The sequence below is a fragment of the Schistocerca nitens genome, chromosome 5, assembly GCF_023898315.1.
Source record: "Schistocerca nitens isolate TAMUIC-IGC-003100 chromosome 5, iqSchNite1.1, whole genome shotgun sequence".
NCBI lineage: Eukaryota > Metazoa > Arthropoda > Insecta > Orthoptera > Acrididae > Schistocerca > Schistocerca nitens.
The window spans coordinates 434,473,061-434,494,678 of NC_064618.1; the positions used below are offsets into that span (position 1 = coordinate 434,473,061).

The 21,618-nt window shown below is 39.5% G+C and overlaps 1 protein-coding gene across 2 annotated transcripts in view; it reads right to left on the reverse strand.

The window, feature by feature from the left end:
• The window catches only part of LOC126260852 (glucose transporter type 1), a 522,947-nt gene that overhangs the window by 200,676 nt on the left and 300,653 nt on the right, over nucleotides 1–21,618 (reverse strand). For both annotated transcript variants that reach the window (XM_049958265.1, XM_049958264.1), the window contains 3 exons: nucleotides 13,054–13,214; nucleotides 10,424–10,548; nucleotides 9,481–9,651 (listed from right to left, as the gene is read on the reverse strand). In XM_049958265.1, the coding sequence (XP_049814222.1) occupies nucleotides 9,481–9,651; nucleotides 10,424–10,548; nucleotides 13,054–13,214 (457 nt within the window). The remainder of the gene's footprint in view (nucleotides 1–9,480; nucleotides 9,652–10,423; nucleotides 10,549–13,053; nucleotides 13,215–21,618) is intronic.

A 21,618-nucleotide genomic window follows, 5' to 3' on the forward strand; every position in this document is an offset into this window, starting at 1 on the left:
TCCTTAATTGGTTTTGATGCTCTTTATTAACTCAGGATTATTTGTTGCTAAGAGGTCAAGTGTGTTTTCACAACCATTTACTATTCGCGTGGGCTCATAAACTAACTGCTCAAAGTAATTTTCAGGGAATGCGTTTAGAACAATTTTGGATGATATTTTATGTGTACCTCCGGAATTACACATGTATTTTCGCCAACATATCGAGGGTAAATTAAAGTTATCACCAACTATTATCATATGAGTCGTGTGTGTGTTTGAAATCAAACTCAAGTTTTCTTTGAACCTTTCAGCAACTGTATCATCTGAATTGGAAGGTCGGTAAAAGGATCCACCTGTTATGGTCTTGCTGTTCAGGTGATGGTAATCACAGCAGGACCTGTGTTGTTTAGATCCATCCACAGTCTCGTTGGTACAACCACAATTCCTGCGCCGTATTGACTATCACTCTCTTCTATTATCCAGTCACATAACTGCTGGTTAATACAATTTCTGTTATCAGTTGTAAATACCTAGGAATGCATTGGTGCTTCATCCCCTGCTCGTATTTCACACTGGATCATGGGTGTTACTGGCAACGGATACCACAGTAAAAATAAAACCTCAGATTCAAACAGTAATTCTTTCATCCACTCTCTCTCTCTCTCTCTCTCTCTCTCTCTCTCTCTCTCTCTCTCTCTCTCTCTATTCCCTTTAGATGCTGCACTCTCCAACATAACACAGTCTTATTGGCAGCTTGCAGCCACTTGTGGTTCACACTCCTCAATCACCACTCATCCTTGTCTGGAATGTCTCAACTCTCGATTAACATTCCCTTTCTTAACTTCATTACTTCGGGGCCAAAATTACCTATATTTACAGGTATCACTCTTCTCTGCCATACCTCTCTTGTAGGTGTACAACACTTCTCTTGACAAAATAAGTTGCTGCATCCAGCATATAGTTTTCCTCCAGAGGCTCCACAACACGCAACATACCTTCAAAAATGGCTCCAAGCACTATGGGACGAGATCATCAGTCCCATAGACTTAGAATTACTTAAACCTAACTAACCTAAGGACATCACACACATCCATGCCAGAGGCAGCATTCAAACCTGCCACCATAGCAGCCGCGTGGTTCCAGACTGAAGCGCCTAGAACCGCTCGGCCACAACCTTCAAGTAGATCTGGCTCCATTCACCTAAAGTGCCTTCCCAGTGCCACATGCACACTATCATGCAAATCAAGCCTTAGTGCAATTGTATGTGGTTCAGTTTGCAACAGTTCTACAATGGCAACAGTTTCCCATAGCTGGAGTGTCATTCCAATAAGTTCTACTGTATTTCCAAGACTTGCTAAATAGCACTGAGCTACTTAGTAAGTCATGGAAAGTATATTGGGAAGAAAGATTAGAAGCTGTGGGAGGGGAAGTGTTTATTGCAGTTGACAAATATTCTCTCTATTGAGGTCAGATTTGATTGGTGAAATTATCTGGTGGCATATAGTAGGTCTGGATGAAATAAAGTTAATTGTTGAATGTTTTTACCAGGCCACTGATTCTGTTGTGACAGTTTTAGTAATTCAAAGGAAGTTTACGGCCAGTAGTGCGAAAATATTAGTTTGAGATCCCCACACATACTGAGTACAGACTGGAATATCTACGGATTCACTGCAAAGGTATAGGCAGACAGTCTTGTAAATTACTTCTGAATACATTTTCTGAAAACTGTCTTGAGCAGCTAATTCAACAATCCACATGTGACAGAAATATTTTAGACCTTGTAGGTGCAAATAGGTCTGACCTTATCGACAGCATCTGAATAGAGACATGGTTTGGTGATCAGATATTATAACACGTATGGTTACTAAAGTTAATAACTCATTCAAGAAGGCTAGAAACAGGAGGTAATTAATTGTTAGTGCCCCACTTAGACAATGAACTGACATCACTTTGCCCCAGCATGATGGCCGTACAGGGTGTCTACAGATTTTCACAGGATCAAATTCAAGACCTTTTCATTACCTCTCTAAAATGTGTGTGGTACAATGACAAAACACTGTTTTTGTGAACCTGAAAGCTAGTTGAAATGAACGCTGAATGAAAAAATTCTCGTATCACTTAAACGGCATGTCAGCATGAATAATGCAACTATGTATGGCTTGCTGTGTACCATTCATCAAATGCTATGGAAACATTACACTCTCACACAGGATGTGGTATGCTATTTTCAGATATATTTATCATCACATCAATTAAAATACAAATTGTTTTAACATAGTAATGTAGTGAAAACTTACAATTTTCCTTAACACATTATAACAATTTTAAAGGTACAAAATTTATGTCAAATGGTAAACTTCACAATGAAAGATTTAGTGTTTAAGTTTCTTAGATAAACTCGGAATTTCAACATCTAAAACTTCAGGTTTTTCTTTTGTCTTTTCTATAGCCATTCTTTCTTTTTGGGGCTCTTATTTCTTGAACTGTTCTTCTTTTAATATTGGCCACTTAATTTTCATCAGATTCCAGATTCCTTCTCTCTCTCTCTCTCTCTCTCTCTTTTTAAGGCTACTATTCTTATTGATGGCACATCACTGGTTTTGTAATGTCCATATTCAGTTGTTCCTCACTTTTAAGTAAACTACCTAACAACTGTATTGCATTGTAAACACTTATTTATGGAACAATTTTCTTTTCTTTGAACAAGCAACTCCTCGAGTGTGACGATTATGATTATGGCATTCGATATCCTGCATACTGTCCACCATGCTACCACGATATTGACTGCTAATTGCAACAGGGGACGGGACTGGTGGTATCCAATAGTGAGCACAGCATGAAGCTACAGAGCATAGTTGAACTGCTTAGTCAACACGTAACTCACAAAAGTGCTACAGTGCTAGTGGTGTTGATACAAAGACCAGTAATGCTAATGATAAACAAAGCAAAAATTGCATTATATCTGTAATAACAGTTGCCAAACTTGAAATTTCATCAGAAAGAAACTCAAGGAAATTTGCAGAGTGAGAAAGAAGTGGCAGGTGGAATTTTGGCGTTCCTGCGAAATGAGTAAATGAAATGTATGGTGTCATATGTTCGACTGTGCAGACAATGTACATGAGTAGTACAATGATGACGAAACATGCTTAACAAGGGTGGGTGTATTGAAACAGGTGTCAAGCCAAGTGGTTCATCATCCTTGTCAGACAGGGAACCACAAATCCCATCTCCAGTGTAGCACAGCAAAGGACGATCGTCATCCAAGAAGCAGGTACTGAACATAATTATGTATGTGGAAGATCATCTGCATCATAGTAAAAAAAATTATGAACAGATTTCAAGTCTGCAGCAATATGACTGTAGTGTGTTCTGGCATGACCACAAGCGCTGGAACAAAGATGAAGAACACAAGAGAAGAGAAGAGAGGGCAGTGAGACGATGTTAGCCAATGGTGCGCCGATTAAGACCACACCATGACAGGAGCAGCCTCTACAAGGAGTGAGTATAAGCGCCACTCCTGCCAGCCTCGGCCAGACAGTAATAAGACAGTATAAGCACCGTTGTAGATCAGCACTCACAGAACAGTTATTAGTGATCTGTACCATTGCTTCTTTGGATATTGTGTATAGCAAAGAACATTACTATTTGCGTGTTACCCATCCCTTGCAACACTTGTTGTAAATTCAAAAGTTAAGTATTCTAAATTTTATTATTTACAATAAAAACTATTAATGTGATTTGCTTGAATTGTTGTATAGCATTCCAAGAATGCTGCAGCCTTTAGGCACCCTATACGAGACGAGTGGGCAGGACCCCACATAGTGCATAAGGAAAACTACAGATATTCAAGGGAGGATAAGGCACACTTGTTACAAAAACTGGTATATGCATATTTCAAGGATGCTCGATACAATTTGCAGTACGTGCAAGATAGTGACCTACTATGATATGCACATCAAATTGCATGTGACATACATCACAGTGATTGCAAGGGAATGTGTGAAAGGATGCACAATTTCAAAAAGTGCTACAGTACCGGAAGACATATGATAACAAAATTTCAAACAAAACGTCAATATGATGATGCACTGCAAAATATTGAATCAGCCCAAAAATTTGTGCATGAGATACACAAACTTAACCCATCGTTCAGTAAGGAATTTCTTTTCAACTCTCACCAATCATGATTTGAGGAGGAAATGCTTATAAAGAAACCATGGGAAGTAGAGGTACCAAGAGAGTTGTACAAAGATCAACTAACTCGTGTGAGTCTTTGTGGTCACTGCAGCATACCATTTTTCATTTGGTATTCATGGTTCAAGTTAATAGTTTGTTTTGATCATTTCTTGAATGTCAACGATGTCCATTTTGCAAAGTGTAATAATACACACATCTCAAAGAAGGCTTATCTCTGCGCCTCCTAAACACCCATTTTCTGTTTTCCTCCTGAGGCACATGACGAGGCACATGACGAGACATTAACAGCTAATATTATTCCTCTAATAATTGTCAACACAATTCTTTCAAATGAGCTTTACTAAAGACTGAACTTGACTCAAGGGGTTCCTTGCAACATAAATTACTTTGTTAACAGAAAAACTTCTTTCAACTCAGCATTTCCATGAAATATGCGTACGAGCTTCTGCATGACCATGATGGGGTCATAGATAGAGATAGAGAGAGAGAGAGAGAGAGAGAGAGAGAGAGAGAGAGAGAGAGAGAGAAAATAGTAAAGGACATAGTAAAGTACAATTCTTTGTATGTTTCAAAAAAGTAGCAATTATCATCTAAATGATGATCACTTGGCCATAGTTTTCACCGATTTTTTAAAGTGTATTATAATTATTGTAAAACTGACTCACTCCACATCATAGTGAGAGGTTGTAATTTGGTGCCACGGGACACAAAAATAGCTAAACTGATCAGTGGGGATTGAATCCTGGAACCTTGGATTTAAAATCCAACCCTTACTCATGATGAAACCAAGCCACACTGTCATTTATTACTCATTTTTGACTTATTAGAACTAAAGTTCTATTTTCAAATTTTCTCAACTAAATCTTCAGTTTGTCCTTGAATTTTATCTGCATTAAGGGGAACAGTACGTTATCTAACAGCTGAAGGTGGATCAACTGTATTTCATTAACACACATACTAATTCTTCGTTTACACACTTTCTGTTCATTAATTCACTCACTCACACACTGTATTCCACAAATTCCATCATGGAGGAGACCCTTCAGGAAGTGTATCAAGTTATGTAATACATTAACAGGCAGTAGCAACCATTGCCACCCACTGTTATAAAGTACAAGAACAACAAACGACTAACACTAATTACTCAAACTGATAAGTTACAGTAACTACTTTTATATTATTATTTTTATTGTATGGGGAAAGAAAACGGCTGCTTTAATAAAGAGGAAAAACACTGCTCTTCCTCCTACACTACAGACGCACTGCTTTAATCTAATACTTGGAACAAAGCATTTATCTAATTTCATGCAGACCACAATCAGCTATCCATATATTGGCAAAGTCATGATATATCTAATTCTAATATTACAGTTGAATGGAATTTACATGCTTGAATTAAAGTATTCCAATAAATTGTAGGAGTAGCTAATGAGGTATTCTCTCTCTCTCTCTCTCTTTTTTCCTTTATGAATTTCTGTGTTATGTAATTTGAGCCGACACACATACTATTCAGTAGATTAGCGAAGGCCCAATTATTTACACTCTTTTATTGACAAAGTTCAGCAAGCAACTGTTGCTATCTTCACTGTGCCTGTCAAACACTCAGCACCACATCTCAAGGAAGGATTTTGTTTTATCCTCCAGCATTTTCTGCTCCCTGTGTTGGAATATTTATAATTTAAGGAACAAGTTCTACACAGTTGCCACTGCAGATTGTTAACGTAGGTCTGAGCACATGGAATAGGTTCCCAGATATGCAAGTGGCTCAGAGACATCATAAGTAATAGAACCTCAGTTATCCTCAACTGTGACTGTTCAGAGACAAAGGTATGTCAGGAGCACTACAGGAAAATGTGATAGGACCACTCTTGTTCTACTTATAAATTAATAATCTGACAGGCAGAGAGAGCAGCAGTCTGCTGATGAAGCTGTAGTATACTGGAAAGTGTCACCATTGAGTGACTTTAGAATGAATAAGTATAATATAATTGGATAGGTTAAAAAATCTACTCACCAAGTGGCAGCAGGAGGAAACACATGCAAAGGTTAAAAAAGTGTGGAAGCTTTTGGAGCCAGTAGCTTCTTATTCTGGCAGAAGGCTTGAAAGGGAAGGAAGTGAGATGAAGGAAAGGTCAGGTGAGGTTTAGGAAATGGGGAGATTTTGGGAAAGTCACCCAGAACCCTGCATCAGGGAAGACTTACTGGACAGGACAAGGAGAAAGACTGATTGTTGAGGATTGTACTAGATGATTTTGAAAACCTGAGAGCTTAAAGACAGAAGATAGGATAGTAAGCAAGGCAGAGATTACTGACAAAAGTAGCATGGTGCAAGAGTTGTTAAGAGTGAAAGCTAAGTGCATTAAATATGGTAGAGGTAGGGATGGAGGAAAACTAACAGGTGAGAAGATATAATATAAAGAAAACTAAAAGGGAATGAAGAAAAGGGTAATCACGGAGAAGAAATGCCTAGACTGAAGAAAATGAAGAAAATAATCAATGTAAATTAAGGCCAATGGATGGCGAGAACCAAGATCATGTTGTCAGTCAGATCCCACCTGTGGAGTTCTGAGGCAGTGGTGTCTGGGGGAAGAATCCAGTTGACACATGTGGTGAAATGGCCTCTGAGGTCATGCTTGTCATGTGTTAGAGTCTGCTCTGAAAAAGTATATTATGTGTTTCCAGTACGTAACACCAGGATGTTGAAGAGATTGGAAGGAAGTCAAAGCTTTGTCAAAGTAGCTTATTAATATCAATAAGCTACTTCAACAAGACTACGACTTCGTAAAATCAGGTCCATTTTACTTGCCACACCTAGAATAGCTTTTTGTCCCCCCTCCCCAATCTCCGTAACATCTTGATCAAACCCTAAGGTCCTTCTGCACCCATTTCCCTACGTTATGGCCCCCCTGTCCCTAATGTATGACTTGTCTTGCGCACCCTCCTGCCACCATGTATACTGGCAGAACATTTGCTATCAAAGAGTGTCATCTGTGAAATGATACAGGTCATGTACCAGCTGTTGCGTAAACACTGTTCAGCCTTCTACACCAATATGACTCCCACCAAATTATCAGTTAGGACAAATGGGAATAGACAGAGGGTGTATACTGGCAACACACAATATCCTGTTGCAGATCATGCTCTACAGCATGACTTATGACCTCAGCACCTGTTTCACCAAATATGCCATTTGTATTCTTCCTCCAGACACCAGTTTCTCTGAACTCTGCTTGTGAGAACTGCCATTACAACATGTCCTTGCCACCCCCCTGGCCTTATTTTACATTAGTAATTTTCTTCAGTCTCAACATTTATTCTCAGTAACTATTTTTTTTCCTTCATTCACTTTTAGTTTTCTATACTTTTATTTTCTGACCTGTCTATTTTTCTCCACTTCCCACATCTAACACATATAATGCACTTAGCATTCTGCTCTTATTAACTCTTGCATCATGATTTGTCAATGATCTCTGTCTTGCTTATTATCATATCTTCCAGGTTTTCAAATCTTAACCAGTGCAGTCCCAAACAATCAGTCTTTCCTTCTCATCCCAACTAGTAAGTCTCCCCTGATACTGTGTGGGGTAGCTGTGCAGTCTAGGGCACCTTGTAATGGTTCACACAGCTGCCCCCATCGGAGGTTCAAGTCCTCCCTTGGGCATGGATGTGTGTGTTGTCCTTAGCATAAGTTAGTTTCAGTTAGATTAAGTAGTGTGGAAGCTTAGGGACCGACAACCTCAGCAGTTTGGTCCCCCAAGACCTTACCACAAATTTCCGAATTTTTTTCTCCCCTGACTCAGGTTTCTGGAGGACTTCTCTGAACTCCACCCCTTTTCCCAAACCTCACCTGTCTTTTTACCTCACCCTTCTTCCTTCCCCTTCAACCCTTCTACCAGGAGGAGGAGCCACTGGCTCTGGAAGCTTACACATTTCACGAACCTTTAAGTGTTTTTTTTTTCTGCTGCCACTTTATGAGTAGATATTTTTTATCTATACAGTTCTGTTTTCAAGAATTGATTATTTTCGTTTTTATATTAGCTATTGTAAAGGGATAAAGGATGACTGACAGAATTTTTATTTGGTGTGCTGAATGGCAGTTTGCTTTAAATAGAGAAAAATGTAAGTTAATGCAGATGAGTAGGAAGAACAATCCTGTAGTATTCAAATACAGAATTAGTGGAGTGCTGTTTGACAATGCCACATCAGTTTAATACCCAGTCACGACACTGCAAAGTGATATGAAATGGAATGAGCATGTAAGGACATTACTAGTGAAGATAGATGGTCAATTTTGGCTTATTGGGAGATTTTTTTGAAAATGTAGCTCATCTATAAAGGAGTCTGTGTATAGAACACTTATGTGACCCATTCTAGAGTACTGTTCAAGTGTTTGGGATCCCCATCACATCGCAATGAAGGACACTGCTGCAATTCAGAAGCATGCTGCTAGGTTTGTTACCAGAAGATTCAATCAGTACATGAGTGTTACAGACACATTTCTGGAACTTAAACAGGAATCCCTGAAGGAAAGACTAAATTCTTTTTGCAAAACTCTATCAAGATAATTTAGACAATAGGCATTTCCAACTGGCTCCAGAATGAGTCTAGTGCCACCAATGTAAATTTTGTTTAAGGACTGCAAAGACAAGGTAAGAGAAATCAGGGCTCACAAGGAGGCAAATGGACAGTCATACAGTCATTTTCCCCTCACTCCATATGTGAGTGGAACTGGAAGGAAAATGACTAGTAGTTGTATAAGACACCAACCTCCATAAACCACATGGTGGCTTGTGGAGTATGTATTTGGATGTAGATTTAGATGTAGATTTTTCAATTCATGCGCACTCAGATATTCATGATGTTGACAACATGCCTATACTGAAATGCTGAGTTTTTTTACAGCTAATTAACCAGGTGAGATCAGTGAATATTACATTTACATTAGGGGATTTTATTGATGATAGCAGAAAATTGATGTCGGAGGAACAGATGTACTTCATGCTGAGTAACAAAGTTCCAGAAAAAATGTTTAATCATTACAGCTTTGGGGGGAGGGGGGGGGGGGGTCCATCACTCACATTACCCTGAAAGAATCTGCAGTGCACTATTATTGAAAAAAAAAAAAAAAACCACACACACACACACACACACACACACACACACAGTGCAGTTACATAAGTAATTAAATTAGCTACCATAGGCATAAACCATTATTCAGAAGCTAGAACTGTTTCTTAAAGATTTTGTTAAAATCAAATTCCACACAAAATAATTATGTTACACATAATAAGACTAAGCACATACCCAGCAGCACAGGCCACCCATCATCAGTTCCCAGAATCTGCTCTATTCCAAGAACTTGCGAGAGTAGGAGACCAACTGTGACAGCAAGCTGGTTAACTGTACCTAGCCCTCCACGAAGGTTCAGAGGGGCTATCTCAGAGATGTACATCGGCACCAGTGATGTGTTCAGACCTAATGTCATAAAAGCCAAATAATAAGAAAATAGTAGTAATTGTTAGAGATTATTGGTTTGATTACACAATCACTACAATGCGCTACAAACAAATTACAGGAAACAAGGGATTGTAATGTACAGTGGCAAAGAGTAAAAAATCATTGAGAAAGTGAGATGTGATTTTCTCAGTATTAGTCTGAATACAGTTAAGAAGCAGCTCGCCAAAACTACTGCAGTGTTAGGATGAAGCAGTCATTTTGTCAGCAGTATTTCAACTGCTTTGCTTACAGGGAATTAATTCTTTGGTTAGTAGGTCAAATGTATCTACGATGTTATATGTGCTTTGATTTAACAAATAGAATGTGATGTTATTGATGAAGGAGACTAAAAATGTTTTTGGAAGGCAAGATAAATTCATCTGTCAACATTACCAGCACACCCATTGAGCTGAATAAAAACATGAAAAATATTATGATTGGGTTTTGGATGTATTAGAAGTTGACTGAGTAACATTCAGTTAGTATGCAAAAGTTCAATGAAGAGTTCTTTCAACAGAATGTGAAGCATCAGCTGGAAGATTATGTATATCATATGTAATGATACACAGAAGGAAATGTGGGTTAGTTAAGTAAACAGAATGAGAAGATTGAGAAGCAAACAATTCCACAATCTCAGCACATAACATATAGAACATGCATCAACATCATTTGCTAGTTTCCATGCATAGTGTTGGTGTCGTGCCAGAGTTGTCTCGCATGCACAAGTGACTGCGGACCTCCAGCAACTCACCGCAGTTGACTCCAATGATGAACCGGCCAAGGAACAGCACCTCGTATGAGTGGGCTATCTTAGTGAAACCCATGAGGCAGGCTCCACCTATTCCCAGGACATTATTGAGGAGCAAACCACCTTTCCTGCAACGTAAGGGGGTGAGTACTTGCACCTTCAAATGTCCTGCTATAAATATTTAACTTACAGGCCCAGTCAATTTAGTCCTCTCAAGTTTTACAAGAACTACATAAGAAAAACTCTCTACAATGAGCTGCATGTTACCCTTTACTATGTCAGTGGTGAACCTCAGTGCTTATAATCTTGATAAATCCATTCTATTTTGTGCCACAAAGTAAAAAACAAAAGTGTTATGTGAACGTTTTCCATATCTCACTGTTACTGTATTTAATTTCCCATTGAGTAACTGTTCAACAACCTGACTGAGCAGTGGATCAGAGGCAGTGTTGCAGATAGGCACAATGACACGACTGCTAAACATTTAAGCTTTCAGACGAAAAAGTCCTCCCTCCAAAATAGTGCTCTCTCTCTCTCTCTCTCTCTCTCTCTCTCTGTCTCTCTCTCTCTCTCTAAACTACTGTGATAGACCTGTGGACTGCAACTGTGTCTGACGGGAGGAGCAATCTGGCGTGGGTGTTGGCGGTAAGGAGGTGGCATGGTACAGGAAAGGGGAGGGACAGCAAGGTAGGCCAGGGAAAAAATAATGTCCTCCTTGTGGGAACATGCAGAGACTTGGTGGGGAGGTGCAGAATTGTAAGGCTGGGTACAGGTGAGGGGCAGGGGAGGCGTAGGGGAGGGGGGGTAGAGAGAGAGAGAGAGAGAGAGAGAGAGAGAGAGAGAGAGAGAGAGAGGGGGGGGAAGACTGTAGGTGCATTAATGGAATAATAGAAGACAGGTGTAGGGTTGGAGTGAGGACAGGAAAGGGAAGGGAAGGGAAGGGGGACAGGTAGGGAGAGGACAGGGGCTACTTAAGGTTGACGCCAGGGGGGTTACATGAACATAGGACCTACTGCAGGGAGAGTCCCCACCTGCACAATAATTCAGAAATGCTGCAGGAGGATCCAGATGTGCAGGCTGCAAAGCAGTTACTGAAGTGAGGCACATCATGTTGGGCAGCATGTTCAGCAACTGGGTTTTCGAGCTCTCTTGGCCATAGTTTGGCATTGGGCATTCATACAGATACACAGCTTTCTAATTTTTCGGCCCACACAGAAAGCAGCACAGTGGCTGCAGCTTAGTTTGCAGATCGTACTACTTTTTTCAAAGGTAGCCCTACCTTTGATGGGATAGAAGATGCCAGCAACAGGACTGGAGTTGTTGGTAGTGGAAGAATGTACGTTCTAGATGCAAGACCTGTCCCATACGTCTGTCCACTGCACCACCTGTTCCAATCTGGTCACAGGCATCTCCTATAACATCAAAGGCAGGGCTACCTAAGAAAGCAGCCATGTTATCCATGATATGATGCAATCACTGTGCTGCTGTCTAGATAGGCATGGCACCTAACATGCTGGCTGTCCACAAGAATGGCCACTGCCAAACTGTGGCCAAGAGATAGCTGGACAGTCTAGCTGCTGAACATGCTTCATCACACAATGTGCTTCACTTCAGTGACTGCTTCACAGCCTACACCATCTGGCTCCTTCCTACCAACACCAGCTTTACTGAATTGTGCAAGTGGGGGACTCTCCCTGTAATGTATCATATGTTCCCATAACCCACCTGGCCTCACCCTTTGCTAGTCCCTGTCCTCTCCCTGTCTAACCCATTTACTGCTCCCACTCCAGAACAACATGAATGCTTTTATTATTCTACCAACGCACCTAGAGTCTTTTCTCCTTCTCTACGTCTCTCCTCTTCCCTCTGCCTCACAAGCCCAGCTTCCCAACTATGTACTTCCATGCTCTCACAAGCAGTACAACATTCTCCCACCCCTGCCCTGCTGTCCCTCCCACACTCTGCCCCACACCACCTCCTAGCCTCCACTACCCATCCTTGATTGCTACCAAGTCAGACACAGGTGCAGTTAGGTTTTAGCTTTCAGGCTTCACTAGCTGCACATAGTAGCCATGTGTTGTGTGTGTGTGTGTGTGTGTGTGTGTGTGTGTGTGTGTGTGTGTGTGTGTGTGTGTGTGTGTGTGTGTGTGTGTGTGTGTGTGTGTGCGCGCGCGCGCGCGCGCGCGCGCGCGCGCGCGCGCGCGCGTTTAGCAATCTTTTCATTGTGCCCGACTGGAACTCAACACCTCCTCTATGTTATGAGTAGCAGTCTATCATGTTATTGTTCTTTGATCCTGAACCTTCCATTTTCCATTATCTGATTTATATAAAATATTCAGTATTATGAACGAGGTAAAGTAATAGGACAAAAATGCAGTTTAACAAGTGATCATTGAGGACACTGTAGTAGCTATGAACAACAAACATTTTGCTCACTTCCAAAAACTTCTATGTAGTTAACTGAAAGTCCCCCATTGCTTTGCGTCAACACGAGTTAATAGTTACATCAAGTAAAAGTTCTTTTCTACAGTTTACTTTATAGTTTGATAAAAGTAAATACATGATACAAAATATTTGTGGGCCATTACTGAAGGTGAGAGAGATGATAGATGTGTGACAATTAGCTGGCTCACCTGCCAAACCTGTTTGCTATCATACCCCCGCTAAAACCACCGAACATGCCCCCAATCGCAAAAATTGATACAGCGATGGAGTAGAAGAATTTCACAGTTTCTTCTTTCATATCTTCACCATATCTATCTTTGTACACATCCTTCATAAAATTTTCAATATTCTGAAAAGAAAAAGAAAGTATGTATTACTTGAGTGTTTGGGTACAACTTGAGACAATGCTGTATTATTTTCCAAAATCACAAAGGAGAAAAATACTTGAAAACCCATCCTTAGACCATTCTAATCACTAAAATACTGTGACACTAGAGTGATAAAAGTTGATTCAAAACAATAAATTATTAAGAATATAAAGTTTACAACTATATTGTTTGTCAATGACTAGCTCGATTGATTGACTTATTTGGTCCCATTTGGTAACATTCTGTACAGAGTCTGCAACTATAATACAGAATAAATCAACTTAATCTAATTGCAATTTAAAACATCAAATAAAGGCAACAATGATAGTACAGTTGCTTACATTTCTCTCTCAATGTTTAGACCTAAGGCGTTTTACATACTTTTTAATTCGGGTGACTACATAACATACATACATACATACATACATACATAGGCAAATATATATAAAAATACTCTCTCACACACACACAAATACACACACACACACACACACACACACACACAGTTAGCAAAAAAATTCTTCATTATTTACATATATACTCCGTCATACTAAAAAGTTCTTTTTCCTTTAAATACTCCTCAGTTGACCTTTATTTCTTATGTCACATCAGGAATAGCCAGTCAGAATTTAATCACATGTTGAGTTTCCTATTCTCAAGAATAACTTTTCTTTTCGCTTTCCATTCTACGGCTAATACAGATGCACACATATAGGTAATCTGTACAGGAATATGTAAATTTTTTATTTATGCACAGTCTCTTTTAAACTTATAGTCAGTTGTTTATATTTATATTCACAATTATAATGATGTGGTTGGTTTTACTGGAAGCCTGAGTAATTAAAAGCGACATTTTAATTAAAGTGACAACAACATTGTATAATGGAAAGAACATTGTGAGCTAATAAGCAGCAGAGGAGGTATTGTTACTAATATTTGGCAGCAGACATTCCCACCTTTTGGAAAACATTTAGAATTATCTGAACTACTTCTATAATTCATTCCTTGTTTGCTCTACATCATTTTGCACTATCCTGTATAGCAGCAGTTTCAAATACATCTTTTCAGTAAAGCACAAAATGAGACTTCAAGATTCATCAAACCAGAGAGTAATATCTAACTACAGGCAAACAGATCATCTCAACATGAACAAACATCTGCAATTTTTTCCATGTAATGTACTGCTTTTGATTAAAGAAATTATCGTCCTGTTTATGTAGAAGGTTGGAAAGGTCAATATGTTTGGATTATAGAATGCTGCTCTGCATGAGTCAGTCTGTTTTTTTATATTCAGAATGGTCCCAATGGCTTTTTTAATACAAAAATCATTTTTTATTATTGCTGCTGGAGTTTCCCCAAACAGTAATTTCATACTTTAAGTATAATTCAAAAAAGCACAATAGACTGCATGTAGAAGTTTCTTGTTAGCATAATGTGCAAGCTATATACTAATAAATATTACAGACCGTCATTTACCACAGGCATTGACTGTATGTTGTCTCCATTGGAGCTTATTGTCAAATATAATTCCCAGAAAAATTTCTGAGGTAGGCTATTTATTTTATTTTATATATATATCCCTGCTTTTCCCTTTCCCTTTCTCTATCCATTAACACCACAAACTATCTTTTTTTTAGATTTATAATTAAGTCATTCCATGTGAGTCACTGCACTGTGTCATTTTCTGAAACAAATGATATTCTTTCCATCCTTCAACTGAATGAGCAGTTTAATATAGCCAAATGCAGTTCAATTATTTCTTCATACACATGCTTCATTGGATAGTTTCACATTTCACCATCTCCGTAGACTTTCTGGATTTTAGTTTCTGAATTATTTTTATGAGTTCTGGTTTTGCACTCATTCCTGGTCCTAACAGGCAATAGTGAAACTGAAACCGCTTCGATTTACTTTGAGAAATGTATGGTACAACTGTGCTGTCTTACAATATATTTATTCAAATATTATAATTATACTGTAAGACAGCACAGTTGTACCATGCATTTCTCGAAGAAAATCTAGACAGCAGAATATAAACTGGGCCAATTTGTTGCTCTATGTGGCATGATGATTTTCACAAGCAAAGCTAAAGTGGTGTCATTTCAAGCATTAGAACCAGTAACAGCAGAAATTGTGATAAAAAGGACAAATAATGGAACAAATAAATGTATTTAAACATATAAAATCATATGATGTTTAAATGAATCTTTAAAGGTTTAAGATTTCTATGGCACAATGTGATGATAATTACAACATAACATTCGAAAGGAAGTCTAGCTCTGCAGAATAGTTCCAAATATTATGAAAAACAGAATAAAGAGGAGGGGACAGCTTCAATGCACAGTAGTAAATACAACTATATCAGTCCAATGGTTTTAATCTTTGATGTCAATGATGACAATCACATATGAAGCAAGTTCCTTTTCCTATAACTGTGTGTGTCAGTGTACCACATGAATGTGTGAGCTTCCAGAGAGGCATATCTCTGCAACTTCTTATGGAAGAATAGTTACTTAAACATTGGTGTTTTATCTTGATCATAATTTTGATTGTTTTTTTCAACAGTTTTGTTAGTGTTTAAGTTAGCTAGCGCAATTTCAGAAACAGTTTGACTGTAGAACGTATAAAAGGAATAATTGAGGTCTTTGTGATAAAAACCGAGGTTATCTGCAGTTGACTATACACTGATCATCCAGATCATTATGACCACTTACCTATAGACAGTATGTCCACCTTTGGCACAGATAACAGTGGCAACACATCATGGCATGGAAGCAAAGAGGCCTTGGTATGCTGCTACATGCACAGGTCACCTAATTTCCATAAACTCTATGAAGGGATCGGATGAGCTCTGACGTGACGATTGGGTTCCGATCTGACGAGCTGGGGGGGCCAGCACAACAATTAGAACTCACTACTGTGTTCCTCGAACCATTCCATTATACTCCTGGCCTTGTAAAATGGAACATTATCTTGTTGAAAAATGCCACTTCTGTCGGGAAACATGATCGTTATGAAGGAGTGTACATGGTCTGCAACCACTGCAAGATACTCCTTGCCTTCATGGTGCCTTGCACAAGCTCCACTGGACCCATGTGAATGTTCCCCAGGGCATAATGGAGCCACCAGCAGATTGTCTCTGTCCCACTGCACAAGTGTCAAGAAGCTGTTCCCCTGGAAGACAATTGATTTGCACCCTCCCACTGGCATGATGAAGAAGGTATCAGTATTCATCAGATCGTACAATGCCCTACCACTGCACCAATGACAGCGTGGATGGTGACTTGCCCATTTCAGTCAAAGTTGCCAATGTCACAGTGTTAACATTGCCACATGCATGGGTTGTCAGCTGTGGATGTCCGTCATTAAGAGTGTTTGGTGCACTGTGCGTTCAGACACACTTATGCTCTGCCCAGCCTTAAAGTCTGATGGTAGGTCAGTAACAGTTCACCGCCTGTTCTGTTTTATCAGTCTGCCCAGCCTACGAGGTCCGACATCTGTAATGACCAGTTGCAGCCCAAACCCAAAGCATCTGGACATGGTTTCACCTTTGTTTTTTCACATGTTGCCAACAGCCTTTCCACAGTCTTAACACCAGTTCCCGTCACATCACCGAAGTTAAACACTGTTGGGCTGGGTTAGCACGTGGATGGGTGACCATCCAGTCTGCCGAGTGCTGTTGGCAAGCACGATTCACTCAGACCTTGTGAGGCAAGCTGAGGAGCTACTTGATTGAGATGTAGCAGCTCTGGTCTCTTAAACTGACCTACGGCTGGTAGAGAGGTGTTCTGACTACATGCCCTTCCATACCCGCATCCAGTGATACCTGTGGGCTGGGGATGACACTGCAGTTGGTCGGTACCATTTAGCCTGCATGACCTGCTCAGCAAGAGTTTAGTTTACTTTTGCCACATGTTGAAAACACTCACAACAGCACTCTTCGAACACCTGACAAGTCATGCAGCTTTCAAAATGCTCATGCCAGCCCTCCGGACCATCACTATCTCCCCTTGGTCAAACTCAAATAGATCATGTGCTTTCCCCATTCTACACATGGACATCATACTCACTGATGTGTGTGTGTGTGTCTAGCAGGCACTCCTCACCAGGTGATGTTGCTATCACTAGAAGAGGTTTATACTGATAAAAGGTCGATGGGAATGATGTTCTCGCTGATCAGTGCAGGAAGAACCTTGAAGTAAATGTTCTCACTACATTTTTACTCGCTAAATTGTTAAATACAGATTGTAATCCTTTCCCATTCCTGTTCAACCGAGTCACTTCTCCATATTTAATGACATCACAGTTGACGACAAATTTTTTAATTAAATATTCCATAGGCCATATTCCTGGAAACATTATAATGCTGAATATGCCCAATGAATAACAACTACAAAATATAAGGAAGTTTAGGATTTAACATTCTGCTGATGACAAAGCAATTAGAGATCAGATAGCACAAGAGTGAGGAAGGAAATCAACCACATTCATTTCAATAGAACCATCCTTAACATTCACATTAATTAATTTAAGGAAATGATGGAAAACATGAATCTGGACTGCCCGATGAGAATTTGAATCCTGTTTCTCCCAAAAGTGAATCCAGTGTCTCAGTCTCTGAATACCTCGCTCACTACAGTTTTTACATGTACAGGGACTAGTAGACTGCTTATCAGGAACAACCTGATACAAGTAATTTATTTTAAGTTTATCTGTAATAGAATGCTGATGTTTTTGCTGTAAGCAAAATATATAAACTTTCTGGTGGATATGGGGAGGCTAGGGGCTGAAATTAATTACCTCTAAAAAGACCCTAGTAACTTAAGTGGCTGCTGTACTAAAGGTGAGGAAAGTGTCAAGAAAAGCAGTGTGATGTGAACAGCATGAACTGAACATTCACTGCAGAGCTGCTGCTCCCAAACCTCTTGTAGAACAGCTGAAAGCAAAGCAGAGGCTTCAACACTGTGTGCGACTTAAGAACTTACTACCCTGAAATGCAAACAAATAATGTGGTGTGATTATCCTACTTTTACTACATTCCCATCACAAGTCATGTTTACATATGGAGAAACAAAGAGAACCACAAAATTCAGACTTTCTTCTTCTAACAGTGAAGCACTGCATAGGTTATGTGAAGGTTTTATCAATGAAATAATACCTTCAAATTCTCCTATACACATACTGAGGCAAGGCAACTGACCAGATTCATGAAACAACTGTGTGTTCATTCAATTTCAACGAGTACAAGGATGAAGTAAGATCTTCTCTGACCTCAAACTATAATATTCCTGTTGAGTCATTGTGGACTGCATTGTAAAAGCAACTGAACATGTGTTTTTCTATACCCTTGCGTAACAGCAGTACGGAAATGGAGATGTCTGGGCTCTTGACAAACAATGAGATTGATACATGAGTCCACAACTGGAATGAGGGGGCTGAACCACTTAACTGTTATGCCCTCCATGGGAAGACTAGATGATTTCAGTGTTGGAGCATCCAGTCCTCTACACTCTTTACAGTTAGCAGCACAACAAGTCACAGACAGTTCATAAGTTGATGGCACATTTCTAGAGGCTTCATCCAAACAGACAAATGACAACAATCCTGTTACTGTATTGGGATTGGTTTCAGTTTTTATCAGACTGCTACTATCTTATTTAAGTCAGTTTGGACTTACTGCTAACTCTCACACAAGCTATTTTTTCTGTAATTTAGACTATGTTGGTTGCCATCTAGCTGCACTCAACACATTCCTACTCGGTATTTGTTATGGTTCAGTGGTGTCGACCGCAGCACCATTACCATTCATTCATGAACTTATATTTAGAAATTTATAACTGTATTACAGGCTTAGTACCAATGCCTTCCTACATCTCTTCAGGGATGTTTAACAATTCAAGTTTGATGAATGGTATAAAATTCCACCGATTTGTACGCACCAAGTCTCCTGTAATTTGAAATACTTCTCACAAAGAACAAATGCTATTGGCCCAGTTGTAAGGTGAAACTGTCTTCAGACCAAGGTGCTGTCCATACAATGGCAGAACATTTTGCCAGAATTACAGACACTGCCAGTCAACATCCATTATTCTGATGCAACAGAGTGGCTGCTGAGAGAGGCAGTTGAGGCCTTCAGTTTCACCAACTATGAAGCATGCAACTGTCCCTTTTTGATATGCTGAATTGGATTCACTATTGTGTTTAGCATGTGACACCCATCACCTGGTCATGACATAATATATTATAATATGTTGCAGCACCTTAAAGGAAGGAGTAAAGAAAATCACCTCACCATTTTCTCTGGCTGACAGGACACTTCCCCGAATCATGAAAGACAAGCTTTTTTAGCTATCCTCTTGAAACATTTCAGAGTAGTTACTGCAGCACTGCTCTCACAGCTCCATAAGACAAGTTGTTTTAATTATCCTCTTGATACATGCCGGTGTAGTTACGGTGGCATTGCTCTCACCAGCTGCATAAGAAGGATATTAGGGCTACCTGACCCAACTGGAAGTAGGCATACAAAAGGTTTTCCTGCATAGGCATAATGTAACAGGTATAGTTTTTGACAATGGAACAGGTATGATATTACTTTGAGGCATAATTCCCTCTGACAGTTCCACAAGTGTGGTTTTCCTCAGACATATTCCTATCTTTATATAGTTCTCCTTCTCCCTGTGTTATTTTAAATACTGAGATGATGCCACCCTGCCTGACTGCTTAGAACATGAGAATGATGTTACGCAAAGTGTTGTTCTACATGGAAATGTCTTTTCTACAGATTCATTTATTTACTCAAGATAGAAGTATACAAGAAAGATCATATAAATTTACAATTTGTGTTAAGGAAACAAAATTAATTTACACATACAAAGTGAATTTACACATACAAAGTGAATTTACACATACAAAGTGAATTTACACATACAAAGTGAATTTACACATACAAAGTGAATTTACACATACAAAGTGAATTTACACATACAAAGTGAATTCATACATATGCACAAATACAAAATTAAACTGTAACAGTCTTTGCTCAGAAACAAGCAACTGCTACAGCATTTTCTTGTCTCTTGAAAAATTCCTCTTTGTAGCATGAATCAGGGCAACGTGAACAGTGACACAAAATGTTTCATTGTCTGTACTTCTCCACATTCATACAGTGTTAGCTCTTTAGTATCCCTATTTTACTAGGTTGTCCTTAGATTTGCCAATGCCAGTCTAAGTTGTGTCCAACTGACAAGCATTCAGCTGCCTTTACCTCTGCCCACAGTTCTCCTTTGCATTCCTTGACTGATGTATTTAGTGCAGACATCGTCTGTAAAAAGTTCTTCCTATACTTCAGCCTAGGTCTTGGTGGAGTGTGTCCATCCAGTGGGTGTAGCTCACTTTCTACAATTTTCTTCTTTTCGGCATTTGTGGCTACATCCCAGTGTCCATTAGGAGCAGCAATGCCTGCCAAGCAGTAGAATTTATCAACAGGAGTTAGTTTCAGGCATCCAGTAATTAGCCTTGCACTTTCATTGAGGGCTACATCTACTTCTTTCATATGGGCAGATTTATACCACACTGGACAGGCACATTCACCAGTTGAGAAACAGAGTGCCATAGCAAAAGTACACACCACTTGGGATTGGGCAACCTAATTACTATCAAGTTTCTGGATAATGATGTTTCGGGCTGACACCTCATGTTTGGTATTAGTGTAGTGGAGCCGGTGAACGAGTGATTGGCCTAAGGTAACTTCAAAGTACTGGGGTTAAAACAACACTCCAGCTCAATGCCTTCCCAAATAACTTTGAATTTTCTTTTCGTCCATCTAATTTGCATGTGGAAAATGCAGATCCAACTTTTGTGTGGGTTTGGCTTCAGGTAGTTCTAGTTATAGTTATCAGAAAACATTCCCAGAGCTCTTGTCAGCACCTGTTCTTCTTTTTCATCTTGAGGTATGTAGATTGTCCACCATGGCCTTTAGGAGCAGCACAATTACAAGTCTCTGTGCTGAGGTTGGTGAGATACCACATACCATCAGGAAAGGACTTTCATGGTATGGAAAGCTTATAAACCAATATCCACACCTCCAATGTAGTCATATCATACCACTGCTCACCCATCAATGAAATGGCTTACCCATAATCAACTGTGACCAATGATGCCTCAAGGTGGCTGCATGAAGGACTGTTGTTGAGAGATAGATGTAGCTCATTTCAAAGTTTTACACCAAGAATGGAGCAGATCTTCACCTTGGCTTCTTAAGAGACCCAGAATAGTACAAGATCTAACACAGTTTAGGATTGAATGCATTCCTGATTTAACGTTTGAGCCCTCGTTTCATAATATTTTAAATAGACATCCATGTGGTATACACTGACAGTTGACAGT